At 57.2% G+C, this 24,415-nt stretch overlaps 1 protein-coding gene across 1 annotated transcript in view; it reads right to left on the bottom strand.

Moving 5' to 3' along the window:
• TRRAP (transformation/transcription domain associated protein) overlaps positions 1–24,415 on the bottom strand; it is a 114,305-nt gene that overhangs the window by 12,416 nt on the left and 77,474 nt on the right. Inside the window, 16 exon segments of the mRNA XM_070063775.1 lie at positions 810–1,071; positions 2,257–2,456; positions 3,563–3,653; positions 4,363–4,527; positions 6,679–6,880; positions 11,142–11,242; positions 11,736–12,001; positions 12,533–12,728; positions 15,288–15,346; positions 15,349–15,447; positions 15,450–15,474; positions 18,459–18,594; positions 19,255–19,367; positions 20,070–20,207; positions 20,318–20,605; positions 20,809–20,928. Of these exon segments, the coding sequence (XP_069919876.1) occupies positions 810–1,071; positions 2,257–2,456; positions 3,563–3,653; positions 4,363–4,527; positions 6,679–6,880; positions 11,142–11,242; positions 11,736–12,001; positions 12,533–12,728; positions 15,288–15,346; positions 15,349–15,447; positions 15,450–15,474; positions 18,459–18,594; positions 19,255–19,367; positions 20,070–20,207; positions 20,318–20,605; positions 20,809–20,928 (2,461 nt within the window).

Genomic DNA, 24,415 nt, shown 5'->3' with positions numbered 1-24,415 from the left:
CCCGACCGGGACTAGAACCCGGTGTGCCGGCGCCGCAAGGTGGAAGATTAGCCTATTGAGCCGCGGCACCGGCTTAGACTTGTGCCACACAGCTGTTTTCACAGGGTAATTCACGTACTGATACCCAAACAGCCTGCAGAAGCCACGCAGGTGGCTGACATGACTCACCTAAGACCAGGCGCTCCAGGCAGAAGAGAGCCCACCCCAGTTCCCTGACAGACGGCCGCTCGGTGGGTGGAGGCAGAATAATGGGCGAGGGTATGCAGTGGTGGGTGTGAGGTGGAGGGCGTGTGTACCTGAACGCTGTGAGGGGTGAGGACCCCCGTGTGGCTAAGGGAAACAACCTCCCTCACACCATGCAGTAAGAGGCAGACCAGCACTCGTGTTCCCGTGGGTCTGGGGAAACTCAACCAGCAACAAGGAAGAACACTCCCTGTCAGGTGGCCACCGGGAGGCAGTGTTTAAATCCCAACACCTGACCTCTCAGTGCCGCCCCCACCACCCACCACAGGAACGGGAAGGGCGGGGAGGGCAGTCTGGCATGAAGGCTTCCCCGTGCCTGAGCCCTGCCTCGGGGCTGGCAGCTCTTGCTCCAAACCTCCACCCCCCGTGGCAGAGGAGGAGGCAGCATCAGCGGGGATGGCCACGGGTGCCACAGGTGCCTTGGGTTCTGCCGCCTGCGCTGGGATCGGAGGCTAACGGTGCAGCCAGCACAGAGATAAAGCAAAGGACTACAGCCCGCTGCACCCTCAAGACAGAAGAATCCGGGTGCAGACGCCCGAGCGCTGGGAGAGCGGCGTGGGACTCACCAGTCGTGAACTGGCCTTTGAGCTTCTGGAAGACGGGGTCCTGGGCCGTGGCCTGCGCGCGCCTGGCCAGGGACTCGGAGGCAGCGCTGGAGAACATGGTGGACACGTTGGACACGTTCTCCAGGCCCACCCCGAACGTGCTCACCAGCTTCTTGACGAAGTTGAGCGTGTGCGGCGTGATTTTGGCATCTGACACGGCCCCGCTCTTCTCGAAGGCCACCGAGTAGCACTTCGCCAGGCCCTGCTGGAGCTGCCGCAGCACCTGGGGCAGAGGAAACAGAGCGGCGCTGAGACGGAGCCTCCGCCCCCGCCGGCCTCCCCACAGGGCTGCCTCCAGCGTGCTTGGCACCGTGACTGGCATCCCTAACCAGGAGGGGGGCGGATCCTGAACACTTTTAAAGATACCCGAGGCAGGAAAGCCCTGTCTTCCTGGGACCCACACGCCCTGGCGGCTACAGACACCTGACCTCCCCTTCAGGCTCTGGTGTCCACAAATGCAGGGCTGCACAGTTCATAACCAAGGACACAAACGCCTGGATCGCAACATGCACACTACTCAGTCAGCAGCTCAGGCCAACACTGTCACGGGGGCAGCCCAGCTGCTGCCAAGACCCCTGAGGAACCAAGTCCCACCTCTGGGAACCACGCCGGGGCCACGGGCCCTGTGCATCGGCGACGGCTGCCCAGCGGCACTTGCCGACTGCAGTCAGAGCAGCGGGCAGAGTTGGTGCCAGAACAGCAACTGCGCCCCCCGCTCCAGGCATTCCAGGCTACAATGGCATTTAGAGCCAAACGACTCGCCTGGTGAACAGCTACTTTCAACAACCAGGTGTCAATCCCAGAACACAGGGCCACACGAGCACACAGGACCCATTCCCTAACACGTACACAGAGGGACCTAACACATACACAGAGGGACCCATCCCCTGCACGCGTAGCACACAGAGGGACCCATCCCCTGCACGCGTAGCACACAGAGGGACCCATCCCCTGCACACACACACACACACACACACACACACAGGACCCATCCCCTGCACACACAGGATCCAATCCCTGCACGCGTAGCACACAGAGGGACCCATCCCCTGCACGCGTAGCACACAGAGGGACCCATCCCCTGCACACACACACACACACACACACACACACAGGACCCATCCCCTGCACACACAGGATCCAATCCCTGCACGCGTAGCACACAGAGGGACCCATTCCCTGCACGTGTAGCACACAGAGGGACCCATTCCCCGCACGCGTAGCACACAGAGGGACCCATTCCCCGCACGTGTAGCACACAGAGGGACTCATCCCCTGCACACAGAGGGACCCATTCCCCGCACGCGCAGCACACAGAGGGACCCATCCCCTCTACACAGAGGGACCCATCCCCTGCACGCGCAGCACACAGAGAAGGACCCACGCCCTGTGCGCGCAGCCACAGTACCTCTTCGTGCCAGTTCTCTCTGAACCAGACCATCTGGTCGACGATGCCTTCCAGGGAAGACAGAAGGGTGGGGTGGAGCTCCCGCTGCATGTGCATGATTCGGCTGCAGCGCCACATGGGTGCTGTCGCTCTTATGGGCCCTGGATCTGATGCAGAATGGGACTGGTTACCCACTGAACTTGGCTGCTGCTGTCCAGAATCTGAGAGCAACACACACAATGCCAACGTCAGCGCAAAACCGACCCACGCTAGAGCTCCAAAGGAACGCCGGTTCCTGCCGGTGCGGGAATCACCACCAGACCCTCTCCCCAGGGGCGGTGTGGGAGACACCCTGGTTCTAGGGACGGGTGCACCGAGGGGCTCGGGGACGGTGAGCGTGCTGGTCTACGACCTGCCTGCAAAGGCTTGCGGGAAAACCCAGTGTGCGCGCGTGCTGCGTGCTGAGAGAGGAAGCAGACGAGGCACAGTGCTACCTGGCGGGTCCAGGGAGGGTGCACAGGTAGCTTTCTGCAAGTTTCAGCACTTTAAAAGGAAACGTTCGGAAAGTTACCTCACAATACACTCTGGGATGCTGACGCCCAGCAGCAGCTAGGTAAGGCTACACTTTTCATCCAGGAATGCCACACCACACTTGTAAAATGGTATTTTTGGGGAAAAAAAAGTCCTTTTCTCAATGAGAAATACATTATAAAACCCTAATTCAATTATGCTGGCGCAGGCTCGCTTAGTTTTAAAACTTAAAAAAAAAATCCTACTTTTCAAATGCCCAAGAGACTGATCTGCCAGGCACCCCCACGGCCGGGGCGGGGCCGCTGGCACGGGACACCTGTGGGCATCCCAACACTGTGCAGCGGCCAGTCCCTCAGCTGCTCACCGAGCACTGGGTTTAGTGCACAGGGGACTCTCCTGAACTAGTCATTTCCTGCACACAGGGCTACTCAGTGCAGACTCAAAGTCTTGGGTCTGGAGTCAGGTTTCACGAACGGCTGGTTCTCCTGACACCTGTTGACCCTGCACACCACGCACAGCACTTGGCACATCACCCTGCTTACGGGGACGCACTGTGAGCACGGTGCGAGGCGAACCGTATCACCTTCTGTAGACCAAAATCCTCAATCTGTTCTAGCTACGGCTCACTCAGGCCAAGTCGGGGCAAAGGACACAGACCCACCAAGACACAGATCCGAGGTTCCCCGGAGGCCCCCAGTGTCCTGTCTGGGCTAAGAGCAGGCCAGCTGGGGCCGGGGTGCCCAGAGCAGCCCGGGATGGGAGCCCGGGGGACAGCGGCGCCCACTCCCAGACTCACCGCTCTTGTAGCGCTCCCGCTGCTCTATTTTCAGGGTCAGGTACAGGGTCCGGATCGGGAAGTAGACGGCTTGGGGGTACACGCGTCCAACCTGCTTAGAGACAGGGGCTGTGAGCAGCAGTGCTCCCAACTGTGCGCCTGCGCAGACAACGCCCCTCCCAACATGTGAGCTACACGTAAGACGCCGGCACCCAGAGTTCAGGCCATGTGGGGTGCAGGTGGCGCCCCCGCAGTCAGGAGTCGGGTGATGCTCAGGAACGCTGCAGAGCTGAGCCCAACGGCGGGATCTGCAACCCGGTCTGAACTGTGCCTAAGCGTCTGCGGTCTCATCCACCAGGCTTTCCACAGACAGACATTCTGGAAGCATTCTCAAATGACAGACAGGACCTGGCCTGTCAACCCCCCGGCACCCCCAGGTCCTGTGAGGACTGAGTGACGGCGCTGAAAGCTCCGCAGGGTGGGCCAGCCCCCACAGCACAGGACGGGAACCGGAAATAGACTCCCGAGTGACGCCTGTCACTCTCGCTGCTCTTGCAACACACATGCGAAGATGTTCATGCAAAGAAAAGCATGATGCTTTAAAACTTGATGCTTTATATTTCCTTTCAACCCTGACATACACTGGAAGAACTTGTAATTACGCTCGATATTAACAGATAGCTAAACGTGTTAAATCTTCCCATCTCCTGGGCTTACTTTCAATACTCTGAGCATTTAAACATGCTTTCTGGAAAACAGAAAGAATGCAAAGCAAAGACGCAGTTTGGATTTGGCCAACAAAGACACCTTGCTGTCCCCACCTGGCTAATAAGGTTCAGGAGCAGCTTCCCCTCGGAGCCGACCAGGCACGTGAGCAGCTGGGGGATCCAGGCCAGCCACTGGATGGGCGGCACCCCGATGCAGTACTTGTCCACGGCATCTGCCAAGGTGTTTTTGTCGTCATCAAAACTCAGAAGCCAAAGCACCTAGAAGAGAAGCAAAGCCCTACAGCTGAACAGCACTTCCGAGGGACCTGCCAGGGGCCTTCGTTCCCACACTGACACCCCATCCAGGGTGGCTTCATCGGCCGAGGTCACACCGGGCTGTGCTCTCCCTGCGGTGCAGGGGGTAAGCCGCCGCCTGCCGCACTCCCAGACCTGGCTGCTCTGCGTCTCATAGAGCTCTCTGCTGACGTGCCTGGGAGAGCATCAGAAGGCGACTCAACTGCTTGAGCGCCACCACCCGTGTGGGAGACCTGGAGGGAGCTCCCTGCTCCTGCCTTTGGCCCTGGCTGTTGTGTCCATCTGGGCAGTGAACCAATAGACGGAGGATCTCTGTGTGTGTATCTCCCTATCACTCTACCTTTCAATAAGTGAGTAAATCTTTAAAAAATTATTTTTGGATAGTTTTTCCCTTGATATAGCTTTTTTAAATATAAATTTGATTTTTTTAAAGATTTATTTAGTTATTTGAAAGGCAGAATTACAGAGAGGCAGACAGAGAGAGAGGTCTTCCATCCGCTGGTTCATTCCCCAGATGGCTACAATGGCCAGGGCTGCGCCGATCCAAAGCCAGGATCTTCCTCCGGGTCTCTCACGTGGGTGCAGGGGCCCAAGGGCATGGGCCATCTTCTACTGCTTTCCCAGGCCACAGCAGAGAGCTACATCAGAAATGGAGCAGCCGGGACTTGAACCAGCGCCCATATGGGATGCCGACACTGCAGGCAGCGGCTTTACCCGCTTTGCCACAGCGTGGGCCGCTTGATTTCGCTTTAATGACCATTAGTGACAGCTCCAGTCTGCTGGTGAGCGACAGCCAGTGGGGTGGCAAGGAAGCAACAGGCAGGGGCTGGGGCTCACAACCTGCACATACACTTGTGTGCTCTCAACCAACAAAACCCACTTCCCCTAAGATCTGAGATGACCAGGACCCCACTATCAGGGAGGCCGCATGCTGGCAGCCTGGTGCCTGCAGATGTCCCAGACAGCGACAGTGAGAGGCAGACAATGCCCGAGTAGGGTGTTTAGGCAGTGCTTCCACGGTTGGCTCATATTTCCGTGGCTGGCCCTAACTACCATGTGCTAATGCACACTGCAGATTTTCCTGTTAAATCCCAAGCCTTTAAATGGGTAAAACAGCAAACACTGGAGGCCAGCGCTGTGGTGCAGTAGGGAAATCCTCCACCTGCCGTACTGGCACCCCATATGGGCGCCAGCTCTGGCTGTTGTGGCCATCTGGGAAGTGAACCAGTGGATGGAAGACTTTTTTATTATTATTATTATTTTTTTTTTTATTTTTTTGACAGGCAGAGTGGACAGTGAGAGAGACAGAGAGAAAGGTCTCCCTTTTGCCGTTGGTTCACCCTCCAATGGCTGCTGCGGCAGGCGCGCTGCGCCCGGCGCACCGCGCTGATCCAATGGCAGGAGCCAAGTACTTATCCTGGTCTCCCTAGGGCCCAAGCACTTGGGCCATCCTCCACTGCACTCCCTGGCCACAGCAGAGAGCTGGCCTGGAAGAGGGGCAACCAGGACAGAATCCAGCACCCCAACCGGGACTAGAACCCGGTGTGCCGGCGCCACAAGGTGGAGGATTAGCCTAGTGAGCCGCGGCGCCGGCCCAGATGGAAGACTTTTGTCTCTGTCTCTTCCTCTCACTCTCTGTAACTCTACCTCTCAACAAATAACTAAAATCTTAAAAAAAGTGAACAAGTGATTCTCAAGCATTCTGTAGAATCCTCCTGGGTTGTGTTTCTGCTTCCTGAGGGGAGGCAGGGAGCAGCGTGGAGGAGTCCACCTCAGGTGTGGGACACACAGGACCCCCACCACCCAGGCTACGCTGGGGCCACCTCGTGGAAGGAGACTCCCAGCCACTGCGCAAGGACGGCGGCTCTGACCGCAGGGCTGTCTGCCCAGACAGTTCCAGACTTGGTGCCTCAGACACGACCCCCAGAGGAGGCTTCACCACCTGCAAGACTGGGACACTGAGGATGTCCGGGCCTGAGCTTTCTCCGCCTGAACACGGATCAGCAAAGATGCCCTGGAGGAGGACGGACGGGGAGGCAGGGTGCGAATCCGGGCCTCACACCACGTGGACGGCTCAGCTGAGCTGTTTAGACACAGCTCCCTCCTCCGGCCTACCTTGGCTAAGTACTTCCTCGACTTGCTCTCGTTCTGATGGCGACAGGCGTGCAGGTAGCAGGTGATGGCGGACACGCCCAGGTGCAGCTGCCGCTCCTTCACGAAGATGTTCTCCAGGTAGTCGCCCCACATGGCCCAGGCCTTCACCAGCACGTCATGCATCTGCACAGCCGCGGAGAAGGCCTTGTTGGCCTCCTCGGACCTGCCGGGCACACGGCTTCACGTAACACAGACCGTCTCAGCAAACGCTGTGAACTTTGTACATTCAGTAGTGTGTGTGCAGCTGTCCCCGACCACCACTGCCCCCAGCCCCCAGCCCCTGGTGCCCGCCACCCTGCTCTGTCCCCACAGATGAACTGAACCCACACATCCTACGCTCCGTGGACTCTGGCTTCTTTCACTGGTCGTAGCAGGGTCAGGCGCACCACTGCAGTGCCCCACTGTGTGCCGAAACCACACGTGCGTTCCTCACTCCTGTGCTGTTGGCACAGGGTACCTCCTGCGACCACAAGCATCCTGGCCTACCTTGACTTTGCTGTGGAACTGCCAAGCTGTTTTCCACAGCAGTTCCGCCACTTTACTATCCCGTCAACAATGTGACAAGCACAGACACTGGATCAAAGGACAGTGTAACAGAGGAGTATCACTGAGCAGCAGAGCACCACAGGCCCTCGAGAAAAACTAGCCGACAAACTCCGCAGACCACACCACCTGGGATTTAATCCCACCGGAAAGAAATCCAACAGCCTGAGATGACCACATGAACAGAATAAAGGGGAAAATCCACTAACAGAAAGAAAGAGCCATCTGACAAAACCTAACACCATCTCATGACACAACACACTCGGCACAGGAGGGAAGGAGCACCCTGAATCCGAGAAGGCACCCCTGAGAGGAGCTCACGGCCACCGCCACACTCACAGGAGGGACTGAACACCCCTCCCCACGACACAGCAAAGGGCCGGGTCACCGCTGAGCCAACAGGAGAGGCTCAGGGCACCTGGGCCAGAAATGGAAACTAAACGCATCTGGCTGGAAAGAAGCTATAAACCTGTGCATAGATGACAGGATCCTGCTACACAAAACCCTCAGGAACCCACCAAGAAACCTCTGGGGAAAACACACGGGACAATGCTGAAAACCATTAACGATCTTTACACAACAATCAACTGCATTTCTGTATTTTACCAAACAACTATCTGAAATTAAAATGAAGAGAACTCCATTTACAGTATCACTGAAGGGAATAAGTCTTTAGAAATAGCTTTTTTATTTTTTAATTTATTTCAAAGAGTTACAGAAATAGAGGGAGAGACAGAGAGATATTTTCCACCTGCTGGTTCACTCCCCAGATAGCTGCAACAGCCACTGCAGGCAGTGGCTTTACCTGCTATGCCACAATGCAGGCCCCAAGGAATAACAAACATGAAGAAGTACAGGACTTGTAGACTCAAAACTGCAAAACACTGTGGAAAAAACTGAAGACCTAAAGTAATGGAAAGATGTTCTATCTTTCACAGACCGGAAGACATATCATTGAATGGAAAACCTCCCAAGATAATATACGTTCAATGCAGTTTCTTTTCTTTGACAGGCAGAGTGGACAGTGAGAGAGAGAGACAGAGAGAAAGGTCTTCCTTTCTTCCTTTTTGCCGTTGGTTCACCCTCCAATGGCCGGTGCAGCCAGCATGCTGCAGCCGGCGCACCGCGCTGATCCAATGGCAGGAGCCAGGTGCTTCTCCTGGTCTCCCATGGGGTGCAGGGCCCAAGCACTTGGGCCATCCTCCACTGCACTCCTGGGCCACAGCAGAGAGCTGGCCTGGAAGAGGGGCAACCGGGACAGAATCCGGCGCCCCGACCGGGACTAGAACCCGGTGTGCCGGTGCCGCAAGGCGGAGGATTAGCCCAGTGAGCTGCGGCGCCGGCCATCAATGCAGTTTCTATCACAACCCCAATGCCCCCGCCACGCCTTTTTGCAGAAATGGGTGACCTAAAATTTGTATGGAAACGGGGCAGATGTTTGGCACAGCTGTTGAGACCTTGCTCGAGAAGCCTAGACTGGAGTCCTGGCGCTGATCCAGCTCCCTGCTGTGCACCCTGGGAGGCAGCAGGTGACAGCTCTGGTACTCAGGTCCTTCCCACCCACACGGGGGCCAGCATTGAGATCCAGGCTTCCGACTTCAGCTTGGCCCAGCCCTCACTGGTGCAGTCATTTAGGGAGTGAATCAGTAGATGGACGATCTCTCTGCTCTTCAAATAAACAAAAAATTAATAGACATTTAAAGAAATATTTTTTTAAAAGTTAAGGGACTCTAAGGACCCCAACAGCAGATCAACAGGATACAGAGTCCAGAAATAAACCCTTACACGGTCAACTTTGTTTTTCTCATTTTAGAAATTTATTTTTGACAGAGCTCTAATCTATTAATCCATCTTGAAACGGCCACAATGGCCTCTATTTCAGGCTAAAGCTGGGAGCCAGGAACTCAATCCAGAAACCCAAAGGCTTGAGCCATCACCACTGCCCTCCAGTGTGTGTATCAGGAGGAAGCGGAGTCAGGAGTGGAGCTGGAAGTTAAACCCAAGCACTGTGATATGGGTGGGCATCTTCACAGCCAGGCTGAACTCCTGTCCCTGGTCAACTGATTTTACAAGGATGCCATTCCACAGAGAAGAATGGTGCTGAGACAACTGGATATTCACCTGCAAATCAAGGAATGTGGCCCTCCATCTCACACCATATACAAATTACTCAGAAAGGATCAAAGACCTAAACATAAGAGCTAAATCTATAAAGTTCTTTGAAGCAAACAAGATGTGATCTTGGGTTAGACCATAGATTCTCTCTTTTAAAGATTTATTTGAAAGGCAGTTACACAGAGAGAGAGGATGAGGCAGACAGAGAAGAGAGATCTTCTATCTGCTGATTCACTCTCCAAATGACCATTAACAGCCAGGCCGACCCCAGGCCAAAGCCAGGAGCTTCATCTGGGAGTCCCATGGGTGGACAGACCCAAGCACTTGGGTCATCTTCCCCTGCTCTCCCAGCTGCATTAGCAGGGAGCTGGATCGGGCATGGAGCAGCCAGGACACAAATAAGCACCCACATGGGATACTGGCATCACAGGCAACGGCTTAACCTGCTATGCCACAGCGCTGGCCCCAACCATGGACTCTCAGATGTCACCGAAAGTATGAGCAAGAAAACAAAAACCTATATAAGCTGGGCATCATCAGAATAAAGCCCTGTGCATTAGAGGACGAGTGTGAGACGATACATGCACACTGGGTAGTGCAGACTTGCACTCCGGACTGCACATGCAAAGATGCCGCACAAGCACAACCCGAAGCCACGAGGACACGCAACCGCACGCTCACTACAGTACTCGCTACTCAAAACGTAAGAAAGTAGGTGCTGGTGAGGACGTGCAGACCAGAGAGCTCAACCAGTGCCGGTGGGAAGGTCAAGCGGTGCAGCCACGGCGGAAGACCAGCAGCCCCTCAAACCCATCAACAGAGGAGGACCTCCCGTGAGCCAGCAGCTCACACCACGCCAAGGCTGGGAATGCTCACGGCGGCACCGCTCCTCGCAGGAGGAACGTGGAAACGCCCCATCGTGCATCAGGTGCTGGACACACGGAGGCACGGTGCAGGTTACCCGGCCCTGAAGTGCGCAGGTCCTGTGCACGATGCAGCCTGCAGGAGCCCCGCAGACACCAGGCACCAATGCCCTGAGCAGGCAAACCCAGAAGAAAGCAGGCCCAGTGCGTGTCCAGAACAAGAGGAGACGCTTCCAAAGGGAATGTTTTACAACACCTCAAGAAAAGCAAAACCCTTTCATCTTGACAATACCGCTTCCTTACTTAAACCCAAGCTGGAAACACGATCCCTGTACTGGGAACACATGAACGGGGCTGCAGCACCAGAGCGTGGCAACAGGCGCGCCTGCGAGAACACCGCGTTGCCATACTGCTCCCCACATCCCACATGACGTTCAATTCTCTCAACAGGACAGGGCAACCTTTTCCTGTGATGGGCTGGTGGGCGGGTCAGGCTTTGCACATCACAGGACCTCTGCAATCCCCGTGCCAGCACGCTGTGCCGCATGGACAGCACAGGTGTCCCTGACCCGAGACCAATGACAGAGCCAGATGCTGGCTGGACGGCGCCCACGGGCCACAGCCTACTGACCCCTGTTCTAAAACAACGATCACCTCCACAGAAGGAACCGATTGTTCCGAGATGCTGAGCTGAGAAAACGGGGACTGCACACGTTGGGACCAAGCCACGTGCGCCTGCACAGCTCTGTGTGACACGTCACAGCTCTGCAGAGGGCCCACGCCTCAGAACTGCCCCAAATCACGCCGACCCCTAGCTTGAGCCTCCCGTGGGCTCCAGTTATAAGGAACTGCAGTGCTCTGACAGGCCTTTCTCTGCCAACCCTGCCAATGGGACACACATACTTGTTGATCTGAGCCAGAAACATCCCCTTCAGGGCATAGAACTCCGCTGTCATCTCTTTCGTGAAGTATTTTAAGTTTGTAGATTCAATGACTTCAAGGCCCTGTTTGGAAAAAAAAAAGAAAGAAAGAAGTGAGTATGGAAAAATCTTTGCAGTTGAGATAACAAAAACTTCACAGAAGTGCTTATCAACACAACAAATCCTGTGGGTTCTTGATACGTCCACCGCAAATCAACAATAGACTCGACTACCGCATCTGATGAGTGACTGAACCCGAGACACAGGTGTGACAGAGGCCCGACGTCCTCCAACGTGCCCCAGCCAGCTTCATTCTGCGCACAGGCTACATCTACCTTATGCTCTCACGGCTCGGCCGCTGCTTTCTTTCCTATGCCCATCACTAAGTGTGTGGCAGAGGGAGACCACAGGTGCACCAGGGACACTTGAGGCTTCCCAAGACTGCCTTCCCGGCGTGGCAAGGCCATGCTCATGCTGAGGCTGGGGGTGCGAAGCTGGCATGGCATGCCCCAGCTCTGGCTCTCTGCTCGCCGAGGGGTGTCCCCGTGCGGGCTGGGGCGGGGTCCTGCACACCCACCTGCATGCACTCATTTTTGCCCATCACGCCCGCCAGCTGCAGGTAGCATTTCACTTGCTGTCGAATCTTCTGGAAGCAGTCCACGATAGGAACGGTTGGAATGGTGTGAATGCGACTTAATATATCCAGAGCTACGTTGACCAGCCCTTGCTTTCGGGCAATCTTCCCGTACTGGATGATCGCTGAAGCTGACGCGTGGACCCCAAGCATGGCATTATTGGAACTCGGATCGTGCTGGGAGCTATTTTCATACGCAGTTACGATAGCTGGAGGGCAGAGAAATGAACCATCAGTCCCGTCAAATGCCTTCCAGAGCGGCCACAACGAGGCTTCAGTACAAGTGAAACACGCTCAGGGCTCCTGAGGACGGGGGCTCGGCCATAGCCTTCCTGACCATCCCTCGCCTCTTATCCCACGAGCAAGTCAGACGCTAACCACAGAGCAAACCACGAAGGTTGTCAATGTGAGGACACCCGGCAGGTTCAGGGGGTGGGCAGGGAGGACAGAAAGACACGGCAGAGGCCAGACAGTCCCCAGAAGCGGGGCTTTCAACAGCAGGAGCCCACACCCCGGATGCCACGGGCAGTCCCTGGCAGCAACGGTTGTAATGGGAAACTCACCCGGGTAGGACAAAAAGCGTTTCCCTCCCACTCCCTGCCCTCGCCACAACCATGGCCGCCAGCGACACCCACCCCCCAAGGAGGGAATTGGGCAAGAGAACACGAAACAGACGCGAAGGCCGCCCCGCGGGGTCGGGAAATTACATGATGAGTGCATGCCGGACCAGGTGGGTTTACCCTGGTAATGGTGCTGCCGCCACATGAAGATGCTGCTCCAGTGCGACAAGTCGTCCGACACGATGGGCAGCCGGTTCCGCCAGGTCTTCACCACCGTCTTCATGTCGTGCAGGCTGTTGTTCCTGCCCAGGTTGCTTGGCTGGAGACCGGCATTTATTTGAGCAGCTTCCTGGAGTTCAATGATTTGCTGGGCTGCCTAGGGGCCGGCATCGGAGATCGCACAGTGAGTGTTGCGAGAGGTGGGGCAGAGAGGCGACCTGACCACTGTCGGGGCGAGCCCTCACTGACAGACGCCCCCAGCCACGCTGCAGGGCGTGCGCCGCCGCCTTCGCTCTCCACCCGGACCCCGACCTTACAACCTCCGCCGTGGCTCCCGAGAGGGGGCGCAGACGCTACCCTTGCTGAGGGGTGGGTGGGCCTCAGACCGCTCTTCCTCCTTCCTGCCCCCTCGCGTGGCTCTGTGGCTGCCAACGGGTGAGAGCAGACGGCCTCGCCCCCCTTTGGCCTCCAGCCAGGTGCAGTCCAAGCCCCAGACCCAGCAAGCTCCAGAAACACGGTTCTGGCCAGCTCTTCGGGCTGACGAGCCCGCCCAAGTCTGTCCGCTTTACTCCCCTTAAAGCCCAGATGTGCCGCTGGCCCCTTAGCTCCGATGCTGGCTCCTCACCGGCACACAGCACCCCGCAAGTCCACCTGCCCCTTTCCTGGCTGCCTGCGGCCCACGGGGGCTTCTCCCTGTTCCGTCTGTATTTTTATTTCCTGTCCCATCAGCCCAGCACTGAAGCACAGCCTCCCCTGCTTTCTCTTCTCTCCCAGGCTGCACACTGCTCTGAGGCAGAGTTTCCCTACTCTGTATCTTCTCAGCCTTTTTTTTTTTTTTTTTTAAGATCTATTTATTTATTTGAAAGTCAGAGTTAAAGAGACAGAGGAGTGACAGGGCAAGATCTTCCATCCACTGGTTCACTCTCCAGATGGCCCCAACAGCCAGCACTGGACCAGGCCGAGGCCAGGAGGTAGGACCTTCACCCAGGTCTCCCAGGTCTTCCCTGCCTTTCCCAGGCCATTAGCAGGGAGCCGGACTGGAAGTGGATCAACTGGGACAGGGCCCAGCACTCCACGGCATCGTGACATCACCATTGTGGCTTCACCGCTATGCCACAATGCCAACCACATGTATCTTACTTGATTTTCAAACTGCCTAGAAGAATTAAGCTTTCAAGTTTGGTTCATTGCATTTAGATTCTGAAATCTTGTCTAATATTATCCCTTCCGCTACTGCCTGCCAAAAGCTTACTGCAAACAGAAGGGATATTTGTTTCCTAACAGCTTCACCGCGACGTCGCCAAAACGGCATGCCGCAGAGGCTGTGGAGCAGCAGGTGAAGCCACCATCCGGCACGCCCACGACTCCCATCCGAGCGCCTGGCTGAGTCCTGGCTACCCAGCCTCCTGCTCGCGGGCACCCTGGGGGGTTCAAGTACGAGAGCCCCTGCCGTCCACAGGGGAGACCGGTCAGAGTCCCAGGCTCCTGCTTCGGGCTGGCCCAACCCTGGCTGGTACAAACATGAGAGAGGAACCAGAGGATGAAGGTCCCTCCCTCTTCTCTCTAATGTTTTTTAAATAAAATATAGGAAAAAAATTACCCTCAGCCCTTGGAGTACACAACGTGCTTGTTTTTAGCGTGTTCCAGAGCTGTGCGGCCACCAGCACTGATGACAGAAATTTCACATCACTTCCCCAAGCACCTCCAGGTCCACCAGCACGCTCCACGCTCGACTCCCTGACCACACTGTTCTCTGTCCCTGTTCTTTGCCTGAAATCACCTAAGTGTGGCTGTCGGGACAGGCCCGTCACTCAGCAGGTTCTCAAGGTCACCATGATTAGCAGGTATGCACACTTGAGGCCTTTTTACAGCAGAATCCGGTGTGACCGCGTGGATGAACCACATCTGCTGCACATTTGGCTGTCACGGCTGACGCTGCCACAACACTCCTGTACAGGTTTCGGTCCCTATTTCCATTTCTCCGAGTGGAACTGCAGGATCACAGGTAACAACCTGTTCGAGGACCCTTGGACATACCACCCGCTTCTGTTTTCACGCATCAATAACTTTTCCTAATAGCTACAGAATAGAGAACTCATCTTGCCACTTCAGACTGAAAATCAAACCTTGCTATTTCAATAATCTGGATTAGAATGTTACATGTTTATAAAAACAAATGCTACTTTAAGGCACACTTTCAGAACAGTAATGAAGTAGTAACATCGAAACAAAACCAGTCACCATCCAACGAACTTCTGGTGCACCAGGGCACAGACAATCGACTAGGCTATGCCACCCATCAACGTGCTGGATTAACCTTGAGCTCCTGCTCTCTGCTGTGGGCTTTCTCCGTGGCACTCATGTGTAACACGCCCCCACCACCCCGTGCGATGCCACCATTCAGCCCAGGAAGGTCCCGCCCCCAAGACACTTCGGGCTGCTGGGGAAGGTCCCAGGCCTGGCTCCTCCTGGGTGCCATCCACCTTCCCGACAACTCATTCCAGCCACACCAGCTGCTGTTCAGTGGCTTAAATTTACACCCCCAGAAACTGCCAAGAAGAGCAGCAAGGCCCCTTCCTGTGTCTGTCTCCGCCTTCCTCTTCTAGAGGGTGAGCTTCCGAGTGTAGGCAAGGTGAGGGAACCTGTTCCTCTCCGCTGCCTGGCTCAGCCAGTCTCACCTGGGCCCGAGCTGCGCCGAGGTGGGCGCCACACTCACCTGCAGAAGGGGTGTGTGCACGTGGGACACGACGTGGGGCAGCCGCCGCCACTCGCGATGGCCAGGCTGCTGGCCATCTCCACCAGGCGCTCTATGAAGCTGAGCTGCTCCTCGGGGTGGCAGATGGCCAGGTATCCTCGGTACATGTTAACTTTCCAGCCATCTCTTTCGGGCAACTCACTTCCACCTGAGAGAGAGAAAGACAAAGAACATTACATAGGAAGTAGCGGCTGTTCTTCTCTGTGAAGGCCCAAGAGGAAACAGTCCACTTTTTTCATCAATTATGCAACGTGATAAACAGAAGCTAAGCTCTAAACGTGATTTCTTGCTGAATTCACGCATTCAGGCGTCCTACTACGGCTTTTCCTCTCCTCCTCTTGCTTTCTAGGAAGGCAGGCAGGCCGCTGGGGAGTTCCCCAACAGGAAAGCGATCAGTTCTGCGGACAGGTCAGCTGAACAGCACCCTCCGCCGCAGTCAGCCAGCGTGCCGGGGCAGGGTGGGGCAAACAGCTCCAGAATGGTGAGCACTGGCACAATTCTCAACCGTCTCCAGTTCACACCGCTATCCCAGGCAATAATTCTCAACCGTCTCAGTTCACACCGCTATCCAGGCAATAATTCTCAACCGTCTCCAGTCACACCGCTATCATTCTCAACCGTCTCCAGTTCACACCGCTATCCTCAACCACTCAAAGTGGTTCTGGCACCAATACAGGGGCATTCACAGATTCTGCTGCGGTCACGTGCAAGCCAGGCTTTGCTACCCTCTAGGAAATGCGGCCCGGATGCCGACCTGTGCACATGGGGCTCAGGGCCAGCTGCACACCACAGGCTCTACTCCTGAGAGCCCCCCTTTTTAAAGAAAATAAAGAGTTCTCCAGTTAAAAGGCAGTTATGAGTGTGTGGGGGGATATCTTTTATCTGCTGGTTCACTCCCCGAACTGCCACAATGGTTGGGGCTGGGCCAAGCCAAAGCCAGGAGCCAGGAGCTCCATCTGGGACTCCCATATGGGTGCAGAGCCCAAGCACCTGGGCCATCTTCCGCTGAGTTCCCAAGCCATGAGCAGGGAGCTGGAAGGGAAGCGGAGCAGCCAGGACCTGACTGGCACTTGTAGGAGACGCCAGTGCGACATCACAGTGCTGGCCCCACCAAGAGCCCTTCTGAGGGCAGCAGCGTGGCTAGCGGTTCTATCAGTCTCTTGTCAAGCGTTTGCAAACAGAAATGAAAACAAATTCAAGCCCGCGACACCACCTCCGTGGCGACAGATGCAGGCATGTCTGCGGGAGGAGCCCCACAGGACGCACTGCCAGGACCCAGAGCTGCGCCTCCCGTGGTGTCCCTGGGGAGCAGCGAGCAGACCGCTGCATCTGAACACTGACGCAGCACCAGTGACTGGGGTTACACAACACCCGGTGGGCGTGCTTCTGACACCCTGCGTTTCTGAAGCACCACCACAGTGGAGAAACCCAGGGAGGCAAGTTTACATGCCCATCTGCTGTCTGTGCCAGTGCGACCCTGGGGACGCCAATCGCTCGTCTCCTGGGCTGCAGGCGAGCCAACGTCTCCAGGTTCTGGCCATCACCACACCCTCCGCCCAGGAACACTAAGAGCCAGGCATCACTTTCCCCTCACTGGGAAAAAAGTCAGACCAACATACACATCACAAGCAGCACACCAACATGTCGCCCCTGAGCCCTCCCCCTGCCAGTCAGGACGGCGTGAGGCTGCGGGACTGTGGTTCTCCGGGACGCTCGTCTGGCATGTGAGCTCTCTCCTCCAGCAGTTAGGGGCATGTGAGCTCTCTCCTCCAGCAGTTAGGGACGTAACGAGAGGAAACACCAGTCAGACTGAGGGACAGCGTGACACCGCACACACCTGGCCAAGCCAGACTTAGAGAAGGAGGAAGAAGATTCCAGTGAGCTTAACTCACTCAGCCGAGCGTTTTATCAAAAACGGAGAAGCAGCAACTGAAAGAGCCCTGTGACGGCGACTTCCATTCTCCCAACAAAAGCCACAGACGTCGAAGTCAAGGCCTGGGCCCTGGCCCACCCTCCGGGCAACAGTCCGACACTTCTCGCAGTGCTCCTCAATCTACGGGCCGTCAAGGACCACACGGCAGCCACAGCACAAGCTAGAGTTTCAGGCTGGGAAGCGCGTGCCCACCCCACCCCGGCGCGGTGCTGCTGCTCAGGCACTCATGTACCCTCCCCTGTAAGAAAGGAGAAGTCCTTCCCGAGTCAAAGGTGAGACAGCGCGACAGCACTTCCTCCCCTTGCCCTCCATGTGAGCACCACACAGAACGGTCAAGGACAGACAGGCAGAACAAGGACAGGAGCTGGGACACAGGTGGCAGGAGCAGGAGACGCCGCCAGCATGCTGGGACAAAGCTGCTCCTGGGAGAACCTACACCGGGAAGCACAGTCTTTGAAAGTATTGAACTCCTGTGCACACACAGACGGGACCCGGCGCCACGGGAGGGAGACAGACACCAAAGCAGGGAGAACGATAGACGGGCCCGGGGCAGGGAGAATGAAAGCACGCCAGGGCGGCACGTGCAGTGTGGCTGCAGGTACAGAGACGGAAGTGCACGGCCCGACACCCTCGGTGCCTCAGGCAGAATCACACAGGGGACCAGGAACCTGCACTGAGTCCCCGTCCTCCCGCCACACCCTGGATTCCTGGGGACAATCGAAAAAAGAAAAGTGCAGCCGAACCAAGTCAGTGACCCCGTCACTACCATGGTGCTCTCGCCGGGTCAGCCGCACACAGACTGCTTCCCGCGAGAGGCTTCCGTGGACTGCCAACAGCACCCTGGGGTCCCGGGCCTGCGCCCTGGTTCTCACAGTACTTCCACTGACACAACCCCCCACTGTCCTGCCGACCTCCCCTGCCTTACAGGCTCCCAACCCCAGCATGTAGCATCAGCACCGAGCAACGGCCTAACACCGAGTCATAACGGACACCGACTCAGGAAAGCACCCGATAGCCACAGGGAACAACCACTCTTCCCACGAGCCACCTCTCGGAGCCGAGGCCCAGCTGTGAAAAGGGCCCCCGCTCTGAGGGAGGAGGACCTCCCTCCCGGGAGACACACGTGCTCCGGCGAAGGGACTGCAGGCAGCCGTGGGACATCGCAGCCCCGGGGGGCGGCGGGGTGGGGAGGGTCTCACCTGCACCAGCGCCTCCTTCATGGCAGTCCAGTTGGACACCCGCCACGCGCACTCCAGGACCAGGTAGGGGTTGATGTGTCCCTTGGACTGGCCGTACTCCGTCAAGGCTTCCCACTGGTTCAACTCCTTAGAGCACCTGCAAGCCAGGACAAGCAGAGCTCCGTCCTCAACCAGCCCGCAGGCGCAGCCAGGCGGGGGACGGAATTTTATGTATTTAATTTCAGAGGGAGGGAGTCCTGTCCACTGGCTCCCTCCCCAAATGCCTGCAATGCCGAGTGGGGGATGCAGCTGGGAGCCAGGACACCATCCAGGCCTCCACATGGGTGGCAGGAATGTGCCTATTGGGCCACCCATACTTCCTCCCAGGGTCTTCATCAGCTGGAAAGCCAGAACCAGAGGTGGCACTGAGGAGACAACCCCAGGGCCACGGACAGGGGATGCGGGCGCAGGGGCAACTTAACTGGCATCAACAGCAGGCCAGATGCCTGCCCAAGGGGACAGGCCTTAAGCAGCTTGTTTCCGTTCTACAGAAGAGAACAGCCTAAGGGTGGCCGCCTTGGGTTTCTGAAGCCTGTTCCACCGCAGGGAACCGCCTGCCCTGGACACCACAGGTGGCCCAGCCCTTAGCAAGGGCCCAGCGTGTCCACCGCATGCAGGATCACTCAGGACTATAACTGCTGCCACAGCAATTCCTGTCCTTTCTATGGAGCCAAAAAGTAGTGACGTCCCCTTCGGAAACACCCTTAGGAGAGAATCTCCCTGTGGGCAAGGACAGGCTCCCGCCACGCCAGCTCACCGGATCCAGTGGTCCTCCCAGAGCTGGTACTCGGGGAAGATGGCCGGGGACGCGTTACTCCTCTCGTGCTCCTTCTTGGCTTTGTCCATCGCCTTCTCATACGATTCTTGTGCCTAGGAAAGTCACAGATGCCTTCAAGCCAGGGCTTAGAAACCGTGGCTTTTTCTTACTGCCATGGCTCGACTGTTTGGGACAAGCCAGGTCACAGACCTGGGAGAGCTCAGGCTCAGGTCACATGACACCTGCACCTTTCCATGAGAGGCTGCCTAGACCCAGGATTCTCTACTCCATGCGTTAGTGATCAGAGCAGGAGGCACATGGGCCACTGTGTCCCACACTGCTGGGAGCCACATCCTGGACCAGCGGCCCACGCCACAGGGAACGGACAGCTCTGAGGATTAAAACAGAGGACTGGATGCAATCCACCTACCATTCCTACAGGAACAGTGGCTGCAGGCCATAGCACCTCCACGCCAACACAGTGGATTTAGGACTGTGTTTTAAAGATGCTCACCGCAGGGAGCTTCCTCCTAAACTGAGACTGTACTCAAAGAGCCTTTCCACGCGGAACTCCGTACACATTTGAAAGGCAGACACAGACAGACACGGAGATCTCCCACCTGCTGGCCTGCTCCCCGAATGCCTGCCACACCAGGGCTAGGCCAGGCTCCAGGCTGGGCCACTTCTCCTACGTGCAGCACTGAAATGCTTCCAGCTTTGTGCCTACATGTGACCTCTGACCTCAGGACACTCGAGAACCGGGATGGGGGGCTACGAGTGAGCGCACAGCCCGCCGTCCCGTGCGCCGTGGCTACCTGCTCAAAGAAGCCGTGCTGCTCGTAGGCGATGGCCGTCGCCGTCTCCGAGTACTTGCACCGCTTCTGCCACAGGCCGGCCCACATGTCTTCCTCTTGGAGCAGGGAGTAGAGCTCAGCGAGGGAGTCCAGGATCTCCTGCAAACACAGGCCACCGTTCTGAGCGCCCGCGCCCCAGCAGGACGCTGTTCGGCAAAGCCAGGGCACCGCCGCGTGAGCCCGGCACGGAAGGTGCAGTGAGCGCGCACCTGCTGGGGCGGCGTGATGCTCTCCTGCTCGTAGAACTCCGCGGTCTGCTTGGGCTTCATCTGCAGGCTCAGGCCCTTCTCAAAGGCCTGGTGCTCGAGCATGAGCGTGGACCGCAGCCAGAGGTTGTGCGTCTTGCCCAGGTACTTCAGGACGCAGGGCCGGATGGGGATCGGGGGCACGCACTGGGACATGGCTTCCACAAAGCAGTTCAGCGCGCTGGGCTGACAGTCGCGCTGCACCTGGTGGCTGCCGCTGCACAGGAACGGGCTGATCTCGCCCGCCAGCGCCTGGAACCAGAGAGCACAGGGATTCAGGTCTCAGCGCACAAACCGCCGGGCACCTCCTCCTCTCGCTGCCTCCGGGGTCCTTCTGGTAATTCACTCCTCGACCGCGTCAGAGGATTTCTCTCTGAAACTCGAGACCGAGAATCCAGAATCCTTACCAAAAGCTGAACTACACTTCCCCAAGACAGGATTAGGAAAACACTCACGTGCTGCTGTCTGTCCGAGAGGATTTTCCACAGTCTGGGGAACAGCTGGACCCAGGTCTTCTCGGCCAGCGTCGTGGAGATGTGGCACAGCTGGACAAAGGCACTCAGCAGCGCCCCAGTCTGCAGTAGAGGGAAGACAAGCTTAGCCAGCCAGGCGCTGGGCATCGCCGCCACCCGCGAGGCACCACGCCAGGCCCCACACTTGGTGAGAGGCTCCTCCACTTTCAACGTCCTGAGTGAGCACCAGGTCGGAACGCAAACCCATGGTGTGCTCAGCACCACTCACCAGTGTGCCCAGGCTCATCAAGGCGCCTACCCCACCATGCTTAACCCTCGAGGGCTTTTCCCAGCATCAGTGACTCCATCGGCTAAGAGGCACAAGAGCCCTGACAACTGTGGAACCGCCAGTAAGAGGAACACGGATGCCACCAAGGCAGGGCCCCTGCGGGCACAAAGTTAAGCAGGGACACCAGGCATGGGAGGGAAAGCCAAGTGCCAAGGAGCACAATGCTGAAGCACCCAGCGGGATACATCCAGGTCTGGTCTCTACACTCGGCCACAGATGAGAGATTGGGAAAGTGACAGCAAAGGATCCGAACCAAACGCAACAAACTGGAATGGAGCCTCCCAGGCAGCTGGGGTTGGAGCCTGACGACAGGGCTCAGCAAATGCAGACGCCATTACCCTCTGTCCACGGCACCAGCCAGGCCTCTGGGCCTCCTGGAGCTGACCTAGTCCCAGGGCCCAGCTTCCCACAAGGCATCAGGCAGCAGATGGCCAACACAGCACCACAGGGTCAAGGACATGTGCATCACGACTATGCCAACCCAAGATGGAATCACTCTCGTGTCCACATCTCGATGGAAAATGCAGAAGCCAAGGACACACACACATGACAACGAGACACTGGCACGTGGCTGGCACGAGGCTGTGCGTGCGAGGGGATGTGATGAAGGGAGCCGGGCTCCTGCCGCAGGGCCGTGCTTCACCGGCCCGCAGGTAGCTGCTGCCTTGGGCTCACTGCCCAGGAGCTGAGGGCACACTGGCGGTCAGAGGGAGGCACAGACAGTTTACGCCATTCCAAGAGACAGGAAGCACGTGGGGGCAGCAGTCTCAGCACAGGGGAGCCTGGGCACGGGCACAGCAGCCACGACTTCACGAAGAGTCCACGAGGCCGCGGCCATGCCCGGAGGGAGGGGCCGCCTCTCTCTAATGAGAAACATTCGCCCGCCACTTCCCAAGGCAGAGGGGCTCCGTAGTGAGAATGCCAGGGCAGACAGGCGACACCTTATGATCTTATGTCACTTTATGAAAACTGCTATGTAACTCTCCTTCACACACAGAAGACAAAACAGCAACCTTGGGGCCAGCGCTGTGGCATGGTAGGCTAAGCCTCCACCCGCGGCGCTGGCATCCCACATGGGCGCCGGTCCATGTTCTGGCTGCTCCTCTTCCAGGCCAGCTCTCTGCTGTCTCCTGGGAAAGCAGTGGAGGATGGCCCAAGTGCTTGGGCCCTTGCACCCATGTGGGAGACCTGGAGGATGCTCCTGGCTCCAGCCATTGTGGCCATTTGGGGAGTGAACCAGTGGATGGAAGACCTCTCCCTCTTTCTCTCCTTCTGTAACGCTGCCTCTCAAATAAAAACAATAAAACAAAACCCAGCAACCTCTACCCCACCCTGTCCAATGCCCTCATCCATGCTTCTTGTCTCCACAGCACTCATCCCACTTCATGTCATTTCACCCTTTTTCTAAGATTTGCAAGACAGAGATCTCCCACCTACTGGTTCCCTCCCCAGATGGCTGCAAGGGCCAGGGCTGAGCCAGGACAAAGCCAGGATCCAGGAGCTTCCTCTGGATCTCCCATCTGCGTGGTGAGGGCCCAAACACTTGGGCTATCTTCCTCTGCTTTCCTAGGCCATTAGCAGGGAGCTGGATGGGAAGTGGGGCAGTCAGGACACAAACCAGCGCCCACGTGGGATGCTGGCATCACAGGTGGGGACTTCACCCGCTACGTGGCAATGCTGGTACCTTCTTTCCACTTACGATTTCTTTCCCCTCACTAGAATTCCAGTCCCGTGAGAACCGCCTCCTGGGGCCTACGCCGTGGCAGGGCGCTGTGACACCAGCATCCCATATGAGTTTGTGTCCCAGCTGCTCCACTTCCAATCCAGCTCCACGCTAATGGCCTGGGAAAAGCAGCAGAAGATGGCCCAAGTGTTTGGGCCCTTGCCCCCCTCGTGGGAGACCTGGAGGAAGCTTCTAACTTCAGCAGTGCCAGCCATGCCGCTGCAGCCACCTGGCGAGTGAAGCAGCGGATAGATGATTTCTGTCTCTCTCTCTAACTTTGACTTTCGAATATAAATAAATAAATCTTGGGGCGGGGGGCTGGCCCCTGGCTCCTTTTGTCTCTTCTGTTCACCAAGATTATTCTTTTTTTTTTTTTTTTTTTTTTGACAGGCAGAGTGGACAGTGAGAGAGAGACAGAGAGAAAGGTCTTCCTTTGCCGTTGGTTCACCCTCCAATGGCCGCCGCGGCCGGCGCGCTGCGGCCGGCGCACCGCGCTGATCCGATGGCAGGAGCCAGGAGCCAGGTGCTTTTCCTGGTCTCCCATGGGGTGCAGGGCCCAAGCACCTGGGCCATCCTCCACTGCACTCCCTGGCCACAGCAGAGGGCTGGCCTGGAAGAGGGGCAACCGGGACAGAATCCGGTGCCCCGACCGGGACTAGAACCCGGTGTGCCGGCGCCGCAAGGCGGAGGATTAGCCTAGTGAGCCGCGGCGCCGGCCTTCTGTTCACCAAGATTATTTCCAGAGCCCAGAACGCTGCCTTGTGCACCCAGAGCAGGCACTCGGGGAACCTGTGCTGAAGTGACCGAGTAAGAAAATACAGACGATGTGATGTGAAGGAGGAAGAGGAAACAGAGAGCCACACGCTCGTGGGCACGGGTCTGCCTCTGCGCTGTCAGGGGATGGGTAGCACACCTGGCTCCGACGGCCATGGCGTCCTCACCTGTGCGGAGGACAAGTTTGCATGTCTGGGGGCGTAGCTCTAGATTTTCAAGGAAGGATGCACAGCCCTAAGCCTGAGCGAACCTATCAAAGGCGACAGGACAGGGCCGGAGAAGCAGGTCACGAGACAACACAGGATGCAGTGGGCAAGATTCCTGTGCAGCCAGATGGGGCCTCCCTGGGCCACAATCCACAGCACAGGCCAGGCCCTGGAAGGAACAACGTGGAGGGCACAGCTGTGACCAAGTCAGCCAAGAAAAAGATCTTAAAGGAGAAGGTCCAATTGCAACAGCTTCAGCACTGGCCTACTGAAGCTTACCCTCCCGGGGCTGGCACTGTGGCGTGGCAGGTAAGGCTGCCGCCTGCAGGGCCGGTGTTCCTTATGGGTGCCGGTGCAAGTCCCAGCTGCTCTACTTCCCATCCAGCTCCCTGTTAATGTGCCTGGGAAAGCAGTGGGGGATGGACCAAGTACTTGGGCTCCTGTACCCACTCGGGAGACCAGAACGAGCTCCTGGCTCCTGGATTCGGCCTAGCTCAGCTCTGGCTATTGCAGCCATTTGGGGAGTGAGCTAGCAGACTGAAGATACGGCTCTCTCTG

The sequence above is a fragment of the Oryctolagus cuniculus genome, chromosome 19 (assembly GCF_964237555.1).
Source record: "Oryctolagus cuniculus chromosome 19, mOryCun1.1, whole genome shotgun sequence".
NCBI classification, from domain to species: Eukaryota; Metazoa; Chordata; class Mammalia; order Lagomorpha; family Leporidae; genus Oryctolagus; species Oryctolagus cuniculus.
Note: the sequence above shows the minus strand (reverse complement) of the source record. Positions and strands in the feature narration are given on the sequence as shown.